The 18,603-nt window shown below is 41.3% G+C and overlaps 1 protein-coding gene across 1 annotated transcript in view; it reads right to left on the reverse strand.

The window, feature by feature from the left end:
- GALNT17 (polypeptide N-acetylgalactosaminyltransferase 17) overlaps window positions 1-18,603 on the reverse strand; it is a 439,780-nt gene that overhangs the window by 256,534 nt on the left and 164,643 nt on the right. The window contains exon 2 of the mRNA XM_080679997.1: window positions 11,038-11,221. Within this exon, the coding sequence (XP_080536123.1) occupies window positions 11,038-11,221 (184 nt within the window). The remainder of the gene's footprint in view (window positions 1-11,037; window positions 11,222-18,603) is intronic.

Here is an 18,603-nt window from a genome sequence, read left to right on the forward strand (position 1 = left end):
TGACAAACACATAAGAAGCAGTCAATAAAAGGGAATTATTATTGTGGTTAGTGATTCAGAGACACTCCTAAGCAGGCACCTATTCATTATTTCAACCAACAAGTATTTGCAGGTTAGCTACCCTCTGTGCTGTCCTCTGTGGAAAAGAAAGGTTAACACAGGATCCCTGACCATCGTTAAGATTCTTTCATTCTATATGAAAGCCAACTTATGACCCACAGGAATCTCCTGCCCAAGAAATGATTCAGAAAACAAACACACAGAAGAAGCCCAGTTGCAGCTTTAATGATCAGATGCTTCCTTTTCAGGGAGAAGGGAAACTTGAGGCGGGTACTGACCGATGAGTAGATTCATTCCACTCAATTGTATCTAACACCGTAACTCACATAGGCACACAACTCACGTACACACAGTCTCAAGCTAAAACACCCACTGGGCATGGATGACTCCCAAATCCCCACAGTCAGTCCAGCCATCATCCTGACCTCCAGACCCAAACATGCAGCTGTCCGCTGGACGCGACATGAAGATGGTCCATAAGCATCTCACGCTGCCTGTGTCCAAAGCAGGCACTGTTGGAATTTAATAGGTTAGAGTTTATGGCAATAAAGGGAAGAGGAGACTGTCTGAGTGAAGCAAAATGAATTCCAAAGAAACTTGACATCTGGATTTATAAGCACGAGGCCAAAGGAGAAATTGAAGATAACAGTAGTAGAAACTGTCCATAAATTACCTACGCAGTCTGGAAACAGGAGGCAAGCCATAAAATGTGTTCAGGGACCTCCGCAGTGGCTTTAATACACACAGATTTCTGTGCTGCCAGGGGTTCCTCCCCCACATTACGAAATAATTGGGCAAGCAGATCATTAATATGCCATTTTGTGATACGAGATGGTATATCTCAGCACAGGAAAGGAGTAGAGGTTTTTAAAGCCTTGCCTAGCTTCTGGTGTCACCAAATTTTACCTTCTGACTCACACACACATAGTCAAATAATGAATGAAGCTGAAGAGATTCGTCTCCTGTTGTGACCTCAATAAATCTGTAACTGTGGGGAACCCCGGCCAAGCAGAACAGCTATCTTCCCCACAAAACAAGTACCTCTGCAGGGGTCTCCCTCCTGGTTAAGGAATTAACTCCCCCTTTGTCTCCCAAGCTAGAAACCTCTGATTGCACCCACTTCATCCATATCCAATTACTTGTCTCATCTTGCTGATCCTCCGAAAATTTTTCCTGAATCTAGCCATTCCACTCCACCTCTTCTTAGTCCCTGGTTTGTTACAGAGAAATAACTGCTGTGAAAGCCACGCAATCATTATAAAACATCTGCTGTGTTATTAGAAGTCTCTCTCTCTCCCCACAGTAGAGTGCCTCACACATAGCTGGCACTCGGCAAAGGTTGGGTGGATGGAGAAAAGACTTATATTTAGCCATCCTGCCAGCAGCCTTCATCTCCTCTAAGCTATCCCCCACATTTCTCCCACAATTAGTTTTTTAAAAATCAGAGGGTAACAATAATACCATTTTGCCTCACAGCCTTCATTGTTGTCCATTGAAATGATAAAAGTATGTGCCTAACACAGGCTGGTACATGAGGTGCTTTGCAGGGCTCCCCCTATCCCCAACCTCTTCCACAATTCACTCTGGAAACTGAGCTGCGCCACAAGATTCTGTGCTGTTCCCCTAACCCCCAAATCCAAGATCGTTTCCAGTACTCCTCCTGTACTCGCACTTCTCTCTCAAATGCCCTACGTTCTCTTTGGAGGGAAAATTCCCCTCACCCTTAAGACCAAGGTCATTTCTGTGCCATCATTTGCTCCTCCTAGGAGGGTGCATTCCCTTGTCTTAGGTGCTAGGGCCCTCTGGGCACAACCCCAGGACTGTGGACAGTGGTGGCCATCCCCTCTCTCGGATTTCTTAGGAAGCCCAGATGCACCGTGCTCCTCTTCACACTGACAGCACAGTGCCTGGCAGGTTGGAGGCTTCACTCAAAAGCCATCCTACATAATAAAAGCCTAATATGCTAAGTGTCCAGTCATCTGGTCAACCAATCAAAGCATAATATGCTAATGATATGCTAAGGCCACTCAACTGCTCGCTATGACGTGCACTGACCACCAGGGGGCAGATGCTCCAACGGGTAGGTTAGCTTGCTGCTGGGGGCCAGCCGATTGGGACTGAGCAATATGGGCTGGACATGGCCTGGAGTGCTCCTGTGGTCCCTTCCCCAGCTGGCCAACCTCTGCATCCCCCCCCCCACCCAGCTCAGATCGTGCATACAATCTGGGCTGAGGGATAACCCCCCCAAGTGCATGAATTTCATGCACCGGGCCTCTAGTTTTTAATATTTTTTAAGAATTAAAGAAAAAAAATATATACCACAGTTTTCTAATCCACTCATCTGCTGATGGGCACTTAGGCTAGATTAGAAAACTATCGTACATCTACACAATGGAATACTATGCTGCTGTAAAAAAGAAGGAATTCTTACCACTTGCAACAGCATGGATGGTACTGGAAAGAATTGTGCTAAGTGAAATAAGCCAGTCAGAGAAAGATAAACATCACATGATCTCACTCATTTATAGAATATAATCAACATCATAAACTGATGAACAAAAATAGATACAGAGACAAAGAAGCATGGAACAGACTGTTACACTTCAGCAGTAAGGCAGGGGAGGTTGCGGGGGGTGGGTGGGTAAGAGATCAACCAAATGACTTGTATGCATGCATATAAGTATAACCAATGGACACAGACATTAGGGGGGTGAGGGCATGTGCCAGGTGGGTGGGGGAGGCTATAGGGAGGTCAATAGGGGAAAAAGGAGACATATGTTCTACTATTTGTAATACTTTAAACAATAAAAAATAAAAAATAAAAAAATTTAAAAAGAAATATATACCAAAGGAATAGCATAGAGCCTAGAAAATAAGCCCACTGAAATATAACAAAAACAAAAAAAATATATTATCTTTAGCACTTCCAAATAAGAGAAAGAGGTATTTACAAAAATGGTCTTGAAAAAGCCGCTTTGAAACAGCATGGGCAAACATTTTAAACAAAAGATACATACCGTGTACTTTCAAAATAAACTCTAGATGGATGGAGGAGTGAAATATGAGAGACAGGGAACAGCCACACAGAGCAGAATATAGTATTTATAAGTATTCTGAGGGATGGCTTCCTCAGCTTTGAAGCATTGGAGAAAGGAAAATGGAAAGGTCAACAGCTTGGGATTCAAACAATTTGAAGTATCTGTCCAGTGGAAGGGGAAAAAAATCACGAAATTAAAGGAAAAGGAAAAACAGCATATTGGAAACTATGACATGAACTATGACAAGCAAATGGTTAATCCTACTACTGCCTAAAAATTCACTCATGTTAATAAGAGAAACAAATTTCTCAGGAGTAGTCTAATGATAAAACAATAAGAATTAAATCAACATGAGATTTTGCATAAAATTTGCAATAGAATTTAAATTCTGTAAACATGGAAGAGCTTCTGGGAGGCTTCACAAGGATCTTGCCCATTGGGGTGTAATTTCTCCTGGGCCTGGACCTGCAAGGGAAGAAGAAAGCAGCCATTCTGGCCCCAAAAGCTGCCTCCCTACCCATCCCCAGGGCTCAAATATCAAAAAAGCAGCTTCTACAGGCAAGGCCTTTCCAACTCTTGGACAGCAAGGATTAACATGCAATTAAAAAGATTAATTTGGTAATGTCTGCTCTGAAGCCTACAATTACAATGGTGCCCCTGGTTATCATGTGTGGCCTATGGGCAAGCTCTCAAATTTATTTCTAATTTCTCCTTCAAATTCCTCCTCCACAGAGCTGCCCAAATAATCTAAAAAGGCAAATGTGGCCATGTCATCCAACCTAGATCTCCAACTCTTTCTTCTACCCTACTTTCACCCTTCCTATCTTGTGCTTAATTTTTTGGTATAGATTTACATGTATAGCTTAAATTTCTGTTTTATTAAAACAAAACATGTATAGTCTTAGCCCACTTTTCTAATCTCCATGTCTTTTCTTTTTTTAAAATATACTTTTATTTATTTCAGAGAGGAGGGGTAAGGAAGAGAGAGATAGAACCATCAATGATGAGAGAGAATCACTGATTGGCTGCCTCCTGCACCACCCACAATGAGGATCGAACCCACAACCCAGGCATGTGCCCTTGGCTGGAATCGAACCTGGGACCCTTCAGTCCACAGGCCAATGCTCTACTCACTGAGCCAAATAGGCTAGGGCTCCATCCTATCTAATAAAAGAGTAATATGCAAATTAACCATCACTCCGCTCACCCACAAGCCATGCCCACCAGCCAATCAGGAGCGAGTATGCAAATTAATCCAACCAAGATGGCTGTGGACACGGAGCAAGCAGGAGGCTTGGGTTTCTCTGGCAATGGAGGAAGCCAAGCTTTCCGCACACCCTGGTCGGCCCTGGACTCCACTCAAGGCTACAAAGTTTCAATTATAGAAGATAAATAAATCCCAACAAAATGGCGGCAGCCATGGAGCTGGAGAGAGCAGGAGGCTTGAGTTGCCCCTGGCAATGGAGGAAGCCAAGCTTTCGCAGCCCTGACCTGCCTTGGCCTCCGCTTAAGGCTACAAAGTTTCAATTATAGAAGATAAATAAATCCCAGATCCCAAGGCCTCCGCTTGGGTCACTGGGGGGCATGGCTGGCCTGCAAACCACCACAGGCCCCTCACCCAGGCCACCCCACACCCCAAGAGAACCCCCACCCTGATCCAGGACACCCTTCAGGGCAAACCAGCCGGACCCCACCCGTGCACCAGGCCTCTATCCTATCTAATAAAAGAGTAATATGCAAATTGACTATCACTCCAACACACAAGATGGCTGCCCCTATGTGGTCAAAGATCCTGCCCCCATGTGGACACAAGATGGCCGCCACAAGATGGCCAGCAGGGGAGGGCAGTTGGGAGGGACCAGGCCTGCAAGGGAGGGCAGCTGTGGGTGATCAGACCAGCAGGGGAGGGCAGTTGGGAGGAACCAGGCCTGCAAGGGAGGGCAGTTGGGGGGACCAGGCCTGCAGGGAAGGGCAGTTGGGGGGGACCCAGGCCTGCAGGGGAGAGCAGTTGGGGGGGACCAGGCCTGTAGGGGAGGGCAGTTAGGGGGGACCAGGCCTGCAGGGGAGGGAAGTTAGGGGCAATCAGGCTGGCATGGGAGCAGTTAGGCATCAATCAGGCTGGCAGGGGAGTAGTTAGGGGGTGATCAGGCTGGCAGGCAGAAGTGGTTAGGGGCAATCAGGAAGGCAGGTAGGCGAGCAGTTGGGAGCCAGCAGTCCTGGATTGTGCGAGGGATGTCCTACCGGGATCCTACCAGGATCGGGCCTAAACAGGCAGTCGTACATCCCTCGAGGGGTCCCAGATTGGAGAGGGTGCAGGCTGGGCTGAGGGACACACACCCCTGTGCACGAATATTATGCACCAGGCCTCTAGTTTCTTAATAACAATGATTGTGCTCCTATTTCTTGATGTTTAAATTTTAGATAATTTGAATTGATTTTGTTTCTGAAGATTAAGATTTAATTTTCTTATACTATCCACTCACACACCCATTCCGTCTCCCTCCTCTTTCAATATAGTTATATCATAATTACTAGTTAAATAAATATCCATTGTTTACATTTGTATGACTATATTGTTTACAGCTGAGCCACAGAGTATATGGAATTGCAATTCCTTTCTTGAGAAAATCTTGTTTTGTTGTGTAGGTAATAATTGCTTTTCTTTTTCACAATTTTTTTTCTGTGACTGTCACTAATTCAGTCCCAAACTTTTAGAAAGAATGGTTAAAAATATCTTGCAAAGGCAACCAAAGAAAAAATAAACAAGTGGGACTACATCAAACTAAAAGGTTTCTACACAGCAAAGGAAACCATCAACAAAATAAAAAGGCAATCTACTGAACGGAAAAAACTATTTGCAAACCATATATCTGATAAGGGGTTAATTTCCAAACTATATTTTAAAAAGTCCTACAATTCAATAGCAAACACAAAATAAAACTGATTTAAAAATGAGCAGAGGATCAGAATTTTTCCAAAGAAGACATGGCCAAAAGGTATCTGAAGAGATGCTCATTTATAACTAATCATCAGGAAAATGCAAATCGAAACCATAATGAGATATCACTTCACACCTGTTAGAATGGCTATTTTAAAAAAGACAAGAAATAATAAGTGTTGGTAAGGATGTAGAGAAAAGGCAACCCTTGGGCACTGTTGGTAGGGATATAAATTGGTGCAGCCACTATGGAAAACAGTATAAATGTGCTTCAAAAAGCAAAATAGAACTACCATATGACCCAGAAATTCCACTTCTGGGTATTTACTGAAAGAAACCCAAACATTAATTCAAAAAGATGCATGCACCCTCATGCTCATGGCAGCATCATTTACAATAGCCAAGATGGAAACCTAAGTGTCCATTGATAGGTGAATAGAAAAATAATATGTGATACACACACACACCCACACGGGAATATTATTCGGCCATAAAAAAGAATGAAAATTTGCCATTGCAACATCATGGATGGACCTTGAGGGCATTATACTAGTTGATGTAAGTCAGAAAAAGACAAATACCGTATGATCTCACTTACTAGTATATGAGGAATCTAACAACAACAAACAATCTCATATATACAGAAAAAAAGATTGGTGATTGCCAGAGGCATGGGGTGGAGGGGTGGGAGAAATGGGTCAAGAGAGTTAAAGGATACAAATTTCTAATTACAAAATAAATATGTCTTGGAGTAGTAATGTACACCATGGTGATTACAGTTAATAATACTATATTGCATATTTGAATGTTGCTAAAAGATTCGGTCTTAAAGTTCTCATTACAAGAAAAAAAATTCTGTAGTTATTATGATGACAGATTTTAACTAGACTTATTGTGGTGATCATTTTGCAATGTCGACAAATATCAAATCATTATACCTGAAATAAATAAAATGTTGTATGTCAAGTATACCTCAATAAAAATAGTTTTTAAAAATCTCAATATGGTAAAAAACAAAGTAATTAAACAATTATATCCCCCCCCATCCTCCGTTGTATATATTCCTCTTATATCCCTTCATCCTCCTGTCCTAATGTGAAATGGTTGATCCCTTGGCCTACGGGATCACCCTGAAATGTTACCCTGGACAGCCCTTCATCATCTCTCTGGGATCTGTTTTTAGTATTCTCTTGTTTGAATCCCATTTCCTCATTCCTATTATCATTCTCTTTCTTATTTTACTCCCTTGTTTTACTGGAGCATATACTTGAGTAGCTTCATGAAAACAGATGCAGAGAAGGTAAACTTGTTGAGAACCTACATAAATGTAATGTATTTACTTTCTGCTTGCTCTTGGCACAAACTATTCTATGGTTAACTCTAGAATTCTAAGTTGAAAATGCTGTTTTAAAACTTGCCTCCTAGTTTTTTACTGTTGTTACTGAGAAATCCAATACCAACTGTATTTGAGTCACCCTTCTCTCTGAAAGCTTTTAGGACTGTCTCTTCATCCATGCTGTTCTGAAATTTTTAATTTACATTTCTTAATCTGGGCTTAAATTTTTTCCCTTTCACTCATCATGTAGATACTGGGTGAGACTTTTCAATCTGAAAACTCTAGAGTTCTGGGAAATTTTCCTGTATCATTTCTTTGATAATTTTCTTCTCTCTGTTTTCTCTGTTCCCCTCTGACATTCTTATTAGTTGATGTTGAACCTGCTGGACTGATCTAATTCTTTTCAAGTCTTTTCTCTCCTATTTTTATTTTTATTTTTGTCTTCCAGAAGACTTCCTCAATGCTGTCTTTCAACCTTTTATTACATTATTTATTTCTACCTCATTTATAAATTCCAAGATATACTTTTGGTTCTCTAATTATTACTTTAACATAGCACTCGACTCTTTTTTTTACCTTTCCTTCAAAAATGTATTTGTTGGAGAGACTATATTATATTACACAAACACATTGTACACTTCAGGCATCCTATTCTTTCCTTTTTTATTTTTTATTTATTTTATTTTATTTTTTTAAGGCAAAGTATTTTTTTAATTGTTTGAAGTATTACAAATAGTAGTACCTATGTCTCCTTTTTTTTCCCCCATTGACCTCCCTCGACTCTTGTTTTGCAAATAAAACACATTTCTATGTCAGGACATGATATCTCTGTCATGAGTTATAAAGTTTGTAATCTCTGTTTCCTCTAAATATGTTTTCTATTTTTTCTGTTGCTAAGGCCTTTTATAACAAAGACTCTCCTGAGATGTCTAGGGATCCTCGCTCTCATTTCTTATTTTAGATTAAAACAGTTATGAATAGTTGGATGGAGCTTTACAACAGGCATAACTTACTAATAGTTCATGAGCAGAACCCAAACATTTGGAAAGTATACCCCCCCAACTCTCATATCTATTGGCCTTTTTCTTAAGCTAGATGGTTTCCTCAGAGTAGTTTCTTCAAATACTTGACTGTGAAGTTATAAAAGCCTTGAGGGGTAATGAGGTTAAGAGTGTTCCCATTTAGTATGCAGCCTTATCCTCTGACCTAGGCTACATCTTATGAACTAAAGCCCAGAGTTCACCTTCTCCAGAGAGGAATCCTCCCATATTCCACTGGGTAGAAAAGGATAGACTCTGGTTGTGCAGAGTTGGAGAAAGGATCCGAAGATCCAACTGCAATCCTTCTATTCAAATCTACCTCCCAGCCATCAGAAGTACCCAGAACCTCCCATTTCTGGGTCTCTGGCATTCTGAGGTATGATTAGGCTACATTCTTTTGCTCTTACCACCACTCTCCACCACATGCAGACAGTTGGGTCTCAGCCTCATCCAGATGGCTGTCAGTTACCTTTCATCCATCCTCTTGACATCTTCTAAAACTTTGTAGGTGACTCTTCCCCACTGTCACTGTCTGTCTAGTTGTCCCTTAGAGGTTGCCATCTTCTCTAGTCCTTTATTATTAGTGAAATTTCAGGAGTGATCAGAAGTAAGTGGCATGCTCAAGCTACCATGCTACACTACAGAGCACTATGGACCTATACATTCTTCCCTGAGCACACCATATTTTTATTTGCACCCTGAACTCTGATCTTGCTGTTCTCCACTGCCTGGTCTGCCCTTATCCCTCTCCATTCTTCAATTTTCCAAACTTTATTGGTCCTTCAAAATTAAGCTCAGGCATCATCTTAAGCAGGAATCTTTCCCATATCCTCCCTGTACATGCTATGTATATCTCTGGACTGATACACACCATACAGACCATATTGTGCTGAATTAATATGCCTGCACATCTTTCTCCCTCCCTAGACAAATAGTAAGTAGGTAAGGACTGTGTCTTATCCAATGTCCTGCCTCTATCTAGTGTGGGGAAAAACATCTGGCACATAATAGGTGCTCACTAATATTTGTTCAATTGACCCATTTCCAGAAGCTTCATGTTGGAAGCATTTTTATTCTTATAGGAGTGAAAAAAACAGGACTCTGTTTATTTGCCAAAGTCCAAATAAGGAAGGCTAACCAGAGAGTACCAGAAAATAAAAACAGCCAGATGTTTTTAAGAGCAAAAGTCCAGGAATACAAAACAGCCTCCAACAGGGGTGATGTATATTTTTCCTAGTTATTCAAATGAATATATGCTTATTAGGCAGGGAGAGAGAGTTAACAGGTTCCATGGTGAATCCTGCAATTTTAAATCCATTTAAGATAATTTTCTTTATCTCAAATCTGTTTTTCTCAGAAAACAGGATACTTAACTGATTTGTACAAAACCCATTTGAAAAAGAAATAATCTGCTCTAAACAAGGGCACACTCTGAATAGAAAAAGAGAGACACTACAAACCTAACTAGAAATAAAAAAAATCTTTTTGAGAGGCCAAGGCAGACTCCTGCTTAGAAAATAGGTTTTCCCTCCAGCATCTTGATTCTATGAGCAATTTCTTTTCTCTATTTCACAAGGAGAAAACAAATAATTCTTAAATCTGAGGGCACAGAAAAAAGAACTTTCATAAGACAATCAAGATGCCAAACAAACTGTTTAAATGGTGAGAATCTCAGACAAAAGAATAGAAACAGCCTTGGATGTACTTTCTCACCTATCAGCTTGGCAAGGCATTTTTTAAATGGCAGCACCCTATTTTGGAAGGGTCAATTAAAATTCTAAAAGGAGTAGAAGTTGCTATAAACTTTTTGGAGGGAAATATAACAATATGTGTCTAGAGCCTCCAAAAATATTCCTACAATGTGATCTAAGGAATATACTTTTAGAAATGTGAATTAAGAAAATAAATATCTAATCAATACACATAAAGACTTGAATGGGAAGCTAGTCATTGAAGTGTTATTTATAATAATGAAAAATCAAAGTCCCAAGCAATGGAAATAATGATCATAACTAGTAACATCAGAAAATGCTCATGAAATAATGTCAAATAAAAAAAAGAGGTAAAACAATATATCATAATCTCATAATCTGTAGAGAAAATAGTCTTGAAGACAGATTTTACCAGTTGCTGTCTCTAGGTAATGAGATCATGGTGATTTCTGATTTTTACTGAAAACTTTTTTTTTTAAATATATTTTATTGATATTTTACAGATAGGAAGGGAGAGGGATAGAAAGCTAGAAACATCGATCAGCTGCCTCCTGCACACCCCCCACTGGGGATGTGCCCGCAACCCAGGTACATGCCCTTGACCGGAATCGAACCCGGGACCCTTCAGTCCGCAGGCCGACGCTCTATCCACTGAGCCAAACTGGTTTTGGCTTTACTGAAAACTTTTTGTGTTACAGACATTTCTATATGTTTCTGGGTTGCTTTTATACAAATCAAATGTTTTATTTAGCTAATATTTCACAATCAACAGTACTCAGTTTATTGGTTGTGGAGGAGAATGAGATAAAAGCTCCCTCACTAGTTACAAATGACATCAGAAAATGTCACAGACTGGGGTCTTTCCACCCATTGGATCAAGGGATCGCCTCTGAATGACTGAACCAGAACTTACTTGGTGGGACGATAATCCGGAATGGAACGATCCAGCGAGATTTTTTCACTGAGGTAGGAATTGTAGCCATACTTCTCATGGGGTCCCTTGGCTTTTTCCTCTTCAGCTGGGGAAAGGGTAGCAGGAAGGCCCCCTTTGCCCCGCCCACCATAACCTTCAATGAGTCCAAGGGATTTGGATAAGCCTAGAAAAAGGAGGGGAAAAAAATTATTTGAAAACCACTATATCATGATATGTCACTCAAGCTCAGACGCAGCTTCAATGGAAATTTTAACATTACCTGTCATGGAAAGAATTATGTTCTCATTTGATCAGTCTTGGGAATATGCTTTGAGCACATCTATAGTAAGAACTGAGAGGAGGGGCAAGGCAAAGGTGAGTTGTGGGTTTAGGTCTTGTTACCTAAACCCTCTCCCTTTTTGAGAACTGGGGTCTATAAAAGAGACTGCCTAGAGTGGTAACCAATGGGGACACAGGAAATGGGACAGAACGGGGGCTATTATTCATGCCTGTTTTCCTCTCTCCAAGGGGCTATTACAACAAGGCTAGCAAGGCCCAGAAACACCCCATATAACACTAGATAAGAAGAGCTGGTAACAGAAAACTGCAAATATGCAGGTGTTTTTACTTCATTTGAATGAAGAACAATATACAGATTGCTTTTATCGTGAGTTTAAAGTGTGTAACAGCCTGACATGGTTCTTTACCTAAAGGTTTTATTTAAATTTCATCTAAATGGCAAAGGAAATACAAAATGCTTGAGAATAAATTACAGTGGAAAAAACCCATAAGGGTGATAACTGTGCCAAGTAGAGTAGGAGGCCCTGGTAACAAGCCTCACTGAGCAACTGCAAGTTCCCGGATGGTGGCAGCTTTACAACGATTGTCCCATTACACGATGAACAGCTTCATGGGCAATTTTTAAATCCTAGAGCTATGGGAGGTTTTACTACTCAGCTAGAAAACTTGCTGCTAAGAGCTCTCATCCCCTTTGGCCATTTCAAATGCCCAAGCTACTCAGTACACACACACACACACACACACACACACAGTATACACACGCACACACACACACATACACTATACACACGCACACACACACATACACTATACACACGCGCATGCACACACACACACGTACGCTATACACACGCACACGCACGCAGAACTATATGCACAAAAGTCTCACTACTGCCACTGGTAGGAAAAAACATGGACTAGGGTTGTAGATGGCTCCCTCAGCCTTCACAGTGGGCAGCCCACTTAGCCTAGAAGGATGCAACCTCTAAGGAATTCTATGCAAATCATAGACCCACAGATCTGCTCCAGTCACATGGTCCTCTATCACATAATGGCAAGACTTGTATTCATTCCCTTTCCTGCTTCTATAAAAACAGGTATTTATTTTCTGTAATACCAAGATTAGAAAGAAAAGGTTGAGCGAATATCTCAGAGTTGAACTTAGGTGAAAATTATTTTTCTGCCTGAGAATCATCTCTGCTGTCCACTATGTTCTTTGGGAACCCTGACATCATTCCTGCCTGCCACCAGCCCAATACAGGCACCAGCAACTGAGAATTTGATTACTGCAGCACCTCCTACCAGCTTCCTGGTCTTTAATCTCTCGTTCCAATGTGCATCCAATAACATCACCTTCACCATGCTCAAAAAATCTACAAGATTTTCCCATGTCGAGTATAAACATCAGAGTTGGGTTTTAAAACGACATTACTAGGGGGATGTAGAATGGTGCAGGTACTTTGGAAAATAGTTTGGCAGTTCTTCAAAATGCTAAACATACTTACCATATGATCCAGCAAGTCCATTACTAGGTATTTGTCCAAAAGAAATGAAAATATATGCCTACACAAAAACTCGTACACAAATGTTCAAAGCAGCAGAATTCATATAACTAAATGTCTATTAATTGATGAATGGATAAATAAAATGTGGTATATCCATACTGTGGGAAGCCACCGCTTGCCAATACTGTCACGAGAGTGCACCAAGGAACTCGGAAGGCCGATGGATCTTGGGCATTAGCAGGGCTGATACTAAGCACAGATTGTTCGTGTTGAGATAGCAGTGGCTCAAGGCAATTCCCTAACCTGAAAATCCTTTTACTGTTTACCAAACTTTACCTTTGATATGCCTGTATGCCTTGATAAAGGGCAAATGTGTATTCAAGTAAATAAATAGCGGACCAGGCCAGAAGTCAGTGTGTCTCTTCAAGAAAGAGGTTCCACCTGGCCCCCAATGCCTTCTAAATTCATATTTCTTGTATAGCATTTTCATTTGTGCAGCAGCCCCTCCTTCAGATCCTGAACCCTGCTGCAAAGGTTGCGCCACCATACAATGGTATATTATTTGGCAATACAAAAGAATAAAAGAGTGATATATGCTACAACATGGATAAACCTTAAAAACATTATGCCAAATAAACAAAGCTAGTCAGTCAATGCCACACACTGTATGATCATATTTACATGAAATGTATAGAATATGAAAATCTGTAGAGGCACAAAGTAGATTAATATATGCTTAGGGCTGAGGGGATTAGGGGAGGAAATGGGGAGTGACTACTAACACGTATGGAGTGGCTTTTAGTGATGGAAATATTCTGAAGTTAGATTGTGGTGATGTTTGGCCAAATTGTTTGGCCATACTAAAACTCACTAAATTGTATACTTTAAGTGAATGGATGAGATGCTATGTGAAAATTTTCAATAAAGCTATAAAAAACTGACTTTGATAGACATTTCTGTTTCCAGCAAGAAGGAAGGCTAAAACAACATTAAAAGTTTCCAATAAAGCACCTAGAAATGCTGAATAAAAACCTTTTAAGCCCAGAAGATGTGACTCAGTGATTGAGCATCAACCTATGAACCAGGAGGTCATGGTTTGATTCCCAGTCAGGGCACATGTCCGGGTTGCAGGCTTGATCCCCTGTGTGGGGCATGCAGAAGGCAGCCAATCAATGATTCTCTCTCATCATTAATGTTTCTATTTCTCTCTCCCTCTTCCTTCCTCTCCAAAAGCAATAAAAAATATATTTTTTAAAACTTGGAAAATATTTTAAATACATAGCAGAGTTTGCAAGAAGAAAGGGAAACTCCCAAAAGTAAGTTAAAATATGAGTTGAGACTGTACCTGCTGGGATAGGATGAAGGATGGATTTCTTATTAACAAAAGTCTGGAGTGTTGGGGCTTATACATGCACAAGACATGAGACGTTTTTATGGCTTAAATGTTTCATAAGAATTTTTAATTATGAAGGTAAAGGTTCTTAGTTACCCAAAACCTGGTTTGGGAACCTATTTGGATATAAGGTCTTTGTATATGTAATCAAATTAAGATTACTGGTGTCCTTATAAGAAGAGAAAAAGAGATAGAGACAGTCACACAGAAGAAAAAAACCATTTGATGACAGAGGCAGAAACTGGATGATGCAGCTGCAAGCCAAGGAATGCCAAGGTCTTTCAACAACTCCCAGAAGCTAGAAGAGGCTTGGAAGGATTCTTTCCTGGAATCTTCAGAGGGAGCATGGCCTGGCCAACACCTTGATTTTTATTTTCTAGCCTCCAAAACTGTGAGACAACACAAAAAAATATTTCTGTTATTTTAAGCCACCAAGATTGTGGGGAATTGTTATATAAACTACATAAAACTAACACAATGAATATCATAAAAAGGAAAAAAAAGTGCAAATTGATAGAGAAAATATATACCAGGCAAATACTTGACAAAAGGAAGGTGGGGTGGCTCTCTTAATATCAGATAAAACAGGATTTAGGGCAAACAGCCTTATGGGGATAAATAAAGTCATTACATAATGGTAAAGTAACAATCTCCCGGGAAGCTAGAAAGAATTTTAAACTATCGTGTGCCTAGCAACATAGCTTCAAATTACATATGGCAAAAACTGACCACATTACGAGGAAAAGTCAACAAAAGCACAATCATTGTGAGAAATATTAATACATATCTGAGTATTTAACAGATCAGAAGGACAAAAATTTAGCAAGAATACAGAGAAACTGAACAAAATTGACAAGCTTGGTCCAATGGACCCTGCACCTGGCTTCTTAATAAGTACATGTTCCCTACAAGGGCAATGGGACATTTAAACAACTAGAAAAGTCTCACCCTCTCTTACAGATAATCTCTGAACATAAAGCAATTTAAAAAACCAGAAACCAATAATAAAAATACCACAAGGAAGAAAAAGAGAGACACAGTGCCTAGGGCCCCCAATATTTTTAGGGGCCCAGGAAAATGTTTAAATTTCTTTTAAAATCATAACATTGCAGTTACATAATATAATTTATAATATTTTTATGGAAGAAGAAAACCATGAAGACCAAAGTTCCTAGTGCCCACAAAGTTATTATGCAACCCTAGCCCTCTCATATTTAGAATTTTATCAATATACTAGGGGCCCGGTGCACGACATCCATGAACTTAGGGGGAGGGGTCCCTCAGCCCAGCCTGTGCCCTCTCACAGTCTGGAAGCCCTCGGGGGATATCCAACTAATGCGGGGAGCAGGCCTAAGCCAACCGTCAGACATCCTTAGCACTGTCACGGAGGCGGGAGAGGCTCCCGCCACCATCGCTGTGCTCACCAGCTGTGAGCCTGGCTCAGGGCTTCTGGCTGAACAGTGCTTCCCCTGCAGGAGTGCACTGACTACCAGGGGGAAGCTCCTGCATTGATCATCTGCCCCCTGTGGTCAGTGTGCATCATAGTGACCGGTCGTTCTGCCATTCAGTGGATTTGCATATTAGCCTTTTATTATATAGGATAACAAGGTGCCTAAAGCAAGTAACAAGATGTGAGGCATGATTTAGGAATTTTACCTGGAAAGTGGATAGTGCTAGGACAGGCCCCAGGCACTAACAGTAATGAAAATTACTGTTTATTGAGTATCTACTATGTGCTGGACACCCTGCTAAACACTTTACATAAACGCTGTCATTGTTCATCTAATCTCCTGACAACCTCATGAGGAAGGTATCACAATCATCTCTATTTTCCAAATGACACTGAGTCTGAGAATGTAGTGACCTTTTTAACGTTACATGGCTGGCAAAGGAAGATAGACCTGGGTTCTGGGTATAATTGGAGATATAAAGGAGGATAGACCTGAGCTTGGCGACAAATAAGGAAACCAGTTCCAGAGCACTTGAGGCAGCCAAGACAGGAAGTGGTGGTGATCAAAAGGAGAGGTGAGATTTGAGAAAATATTTAAGAGATACTATCACAAGACAGGAGACAGACAAGTGTAAGGATGAGAGAGAGAAAAGAAGGAAGTGAACCTGGGTTTTCAGAGGCAGGACTGGGTGGTGAACCCACTCACAAGGATGGGCATACAGAAGTAAGTTTGAGAAGAGGAGTTGCATTCTCTGTGTTTCGTATATGGGGCAACCATGGGACATTCACATAGGATCAGATGTTCAGTGGAACACATGAGAATGGAAGTTCAGATGACAGAGGTGCCCGAGATTTGGACCTGGTACCATCGGCATGGGGGGGTGGGTAACCATGCTAAAGGGTGGGGGGAATGCTGAGCAGCAAGAAGGAGAAAGACAGACATCACTCAGGAAATGTTCTCTGACCACGCTCCTCATGCACACTTGGACCAAATCTAGAGTAGGAATCACATACTTCAAAGCTTATTTCTTCTCTGCTCTATATGCATGTTCTGTCATCAAAGTTTCATTGGAAGCTCAAGACTTCAAGGAACTGAGACTTAAAGAATTATAGAAACGTCTCAATATGGATCAAATGTTTAAGCTTCCTGCTTATCTTCATAAATCCAGTTGACCCCTCTCTCTCCAACCAGTGATGGGGATTGTTTAGGATTTCATTGTTTTCAATGCTTTTATATCCATTTTTCTATTAGACATGCAGGATAGATATGACCATGATCACTTTAGAAATGAAGAAATGGAGGCTCAGAAGGATAAATTATTTGACCATCCAAAAGTAATGGAGATAGAATGCAATGTTCTTTCCAACCTTCAAAACACACACACACACACACACACACACACACACACACACACACACACTATATCCAGGAAATTCTGTAGGAAAGAAGAACCCAGCATTGAAAACATGATGATGAATGGTAAATAAATGATCGTAAGTTCAGTAAAATTATATAATTACTAGAGGCCTGTTGCATGAAGAGATTCGTGCAATAGGCCTTCCTTCCCTTGGCTTCCAGCACCTGTTTTCCTCCAGCACCCAGGACCCAGGCCTTTGCTCCAGCCAGAGTCTGCCTTCTTCGTCTTTGCTGCAGACTCAGGCCAGAGTCTGCCATCTTCGTCTTCGCTGCAGACTCCGGCTAGAGTCTTGTCTTCACTGCGGCACTCTGCTCCTGTAGATCCCTTCGCCCCCTGCCCTCCCTCTCATAGCAGGCGTCCTGGCCCGCCTGGCCACTCCATGCCTGGAGCAGCTGGGCTGCCGCCATCTTTGGCCTTCTAATTTGCATACTCACTCTGATTGGCTGTGGGCATAGCAGAGGTATGGTCAATTTACATGTTTGTCTATTATTAGGAAAGATTACCTGACATATATGTGATTCAAACAATCTGTGAACTATCCTATATAATAAAAGGGTAATATGCAAATTGACTCTAACAGCAGAACAACCAGAACGACTGCTCGACCAGTCATTATGAGGTGCACTGACCGCCTTTGGTCCCTTTTCCTGGCTGGCAGGCTCCGATCGCCCAATGGCGAACGGGGAACCGGGGATGGGTGGCAGGGGAGAGACCAGACCACTGACAGTGGGTTTTTCTCCTTGTTTTATGTATTTCTATTCATTCACCCTGGGTTTTCCCTTTTCCTTCCCCAGTACCTGCTGCCTTTGCTCACAAGCCACAGACAGCCTTCTGTGGTTTTCCCGCCAGCAAGGAGCCCAGGAGCCAAGGAGGAAACTATTGGAATAGGACAGATTGGCCTTCAACTTAACTCAGCAGTTTCAGTGGAAAACATCTGATTATTCTTCTTATTTCATCCGTGTGGTTTTTGGCACATCCTTTTCTTCCCTTGATATTATAATAGCATTTCTTTTGTCCAGTCTAAAGAGACAACTTCCAATCCAAGTCATTAAATGCCTCCTCAGAGCTAAAATGCATCTCAGTTGAGATTGCCCAGTATGCTCCCAACAGCAGCCTTTCCAAGGCAGGCCAGGAGGCCAGAGAGGGGATTTGTTATAAATGGCATAGGAATGAGGACTAGGAAAGCATGCTTTCCACCAAGGACACACAGGGAATGATGGTTCCCAGTGAGATGCTTTTCGCCTTCCTGTGTCATTATTTCCTCCATTATGAAAGGCACCCACTTAGCAGCCTCAAAAAGATCACTCCTCACAGTGGGATGTGACAACTATGAATTATGTGTTTTGTGGTCTACGTGTTCCCATTTTCCCCCCAATTTAATCTGCCAGAAAGGTTCAACAAAGCAGCAAAAATTTTTACTGGCATTTTAATGTGTTTACTTAGCGGGTCCAAGAAACTGTTGGCAAAGATACCTAAGAGTTCAAATTCACTAGCGGGGCT

Source organism: Plecotus auritus (genome assembly GCF_963455305.1).
Source record: "Plecotus auritus genome assembly, chromosome: 7".
NCBI classification, from domain to species: Eukaryota; Metazoa; Chordata; class Mammalia; order Chiroptera; family Vespertilionidae; genus Plecotus; species Plecotus auritus.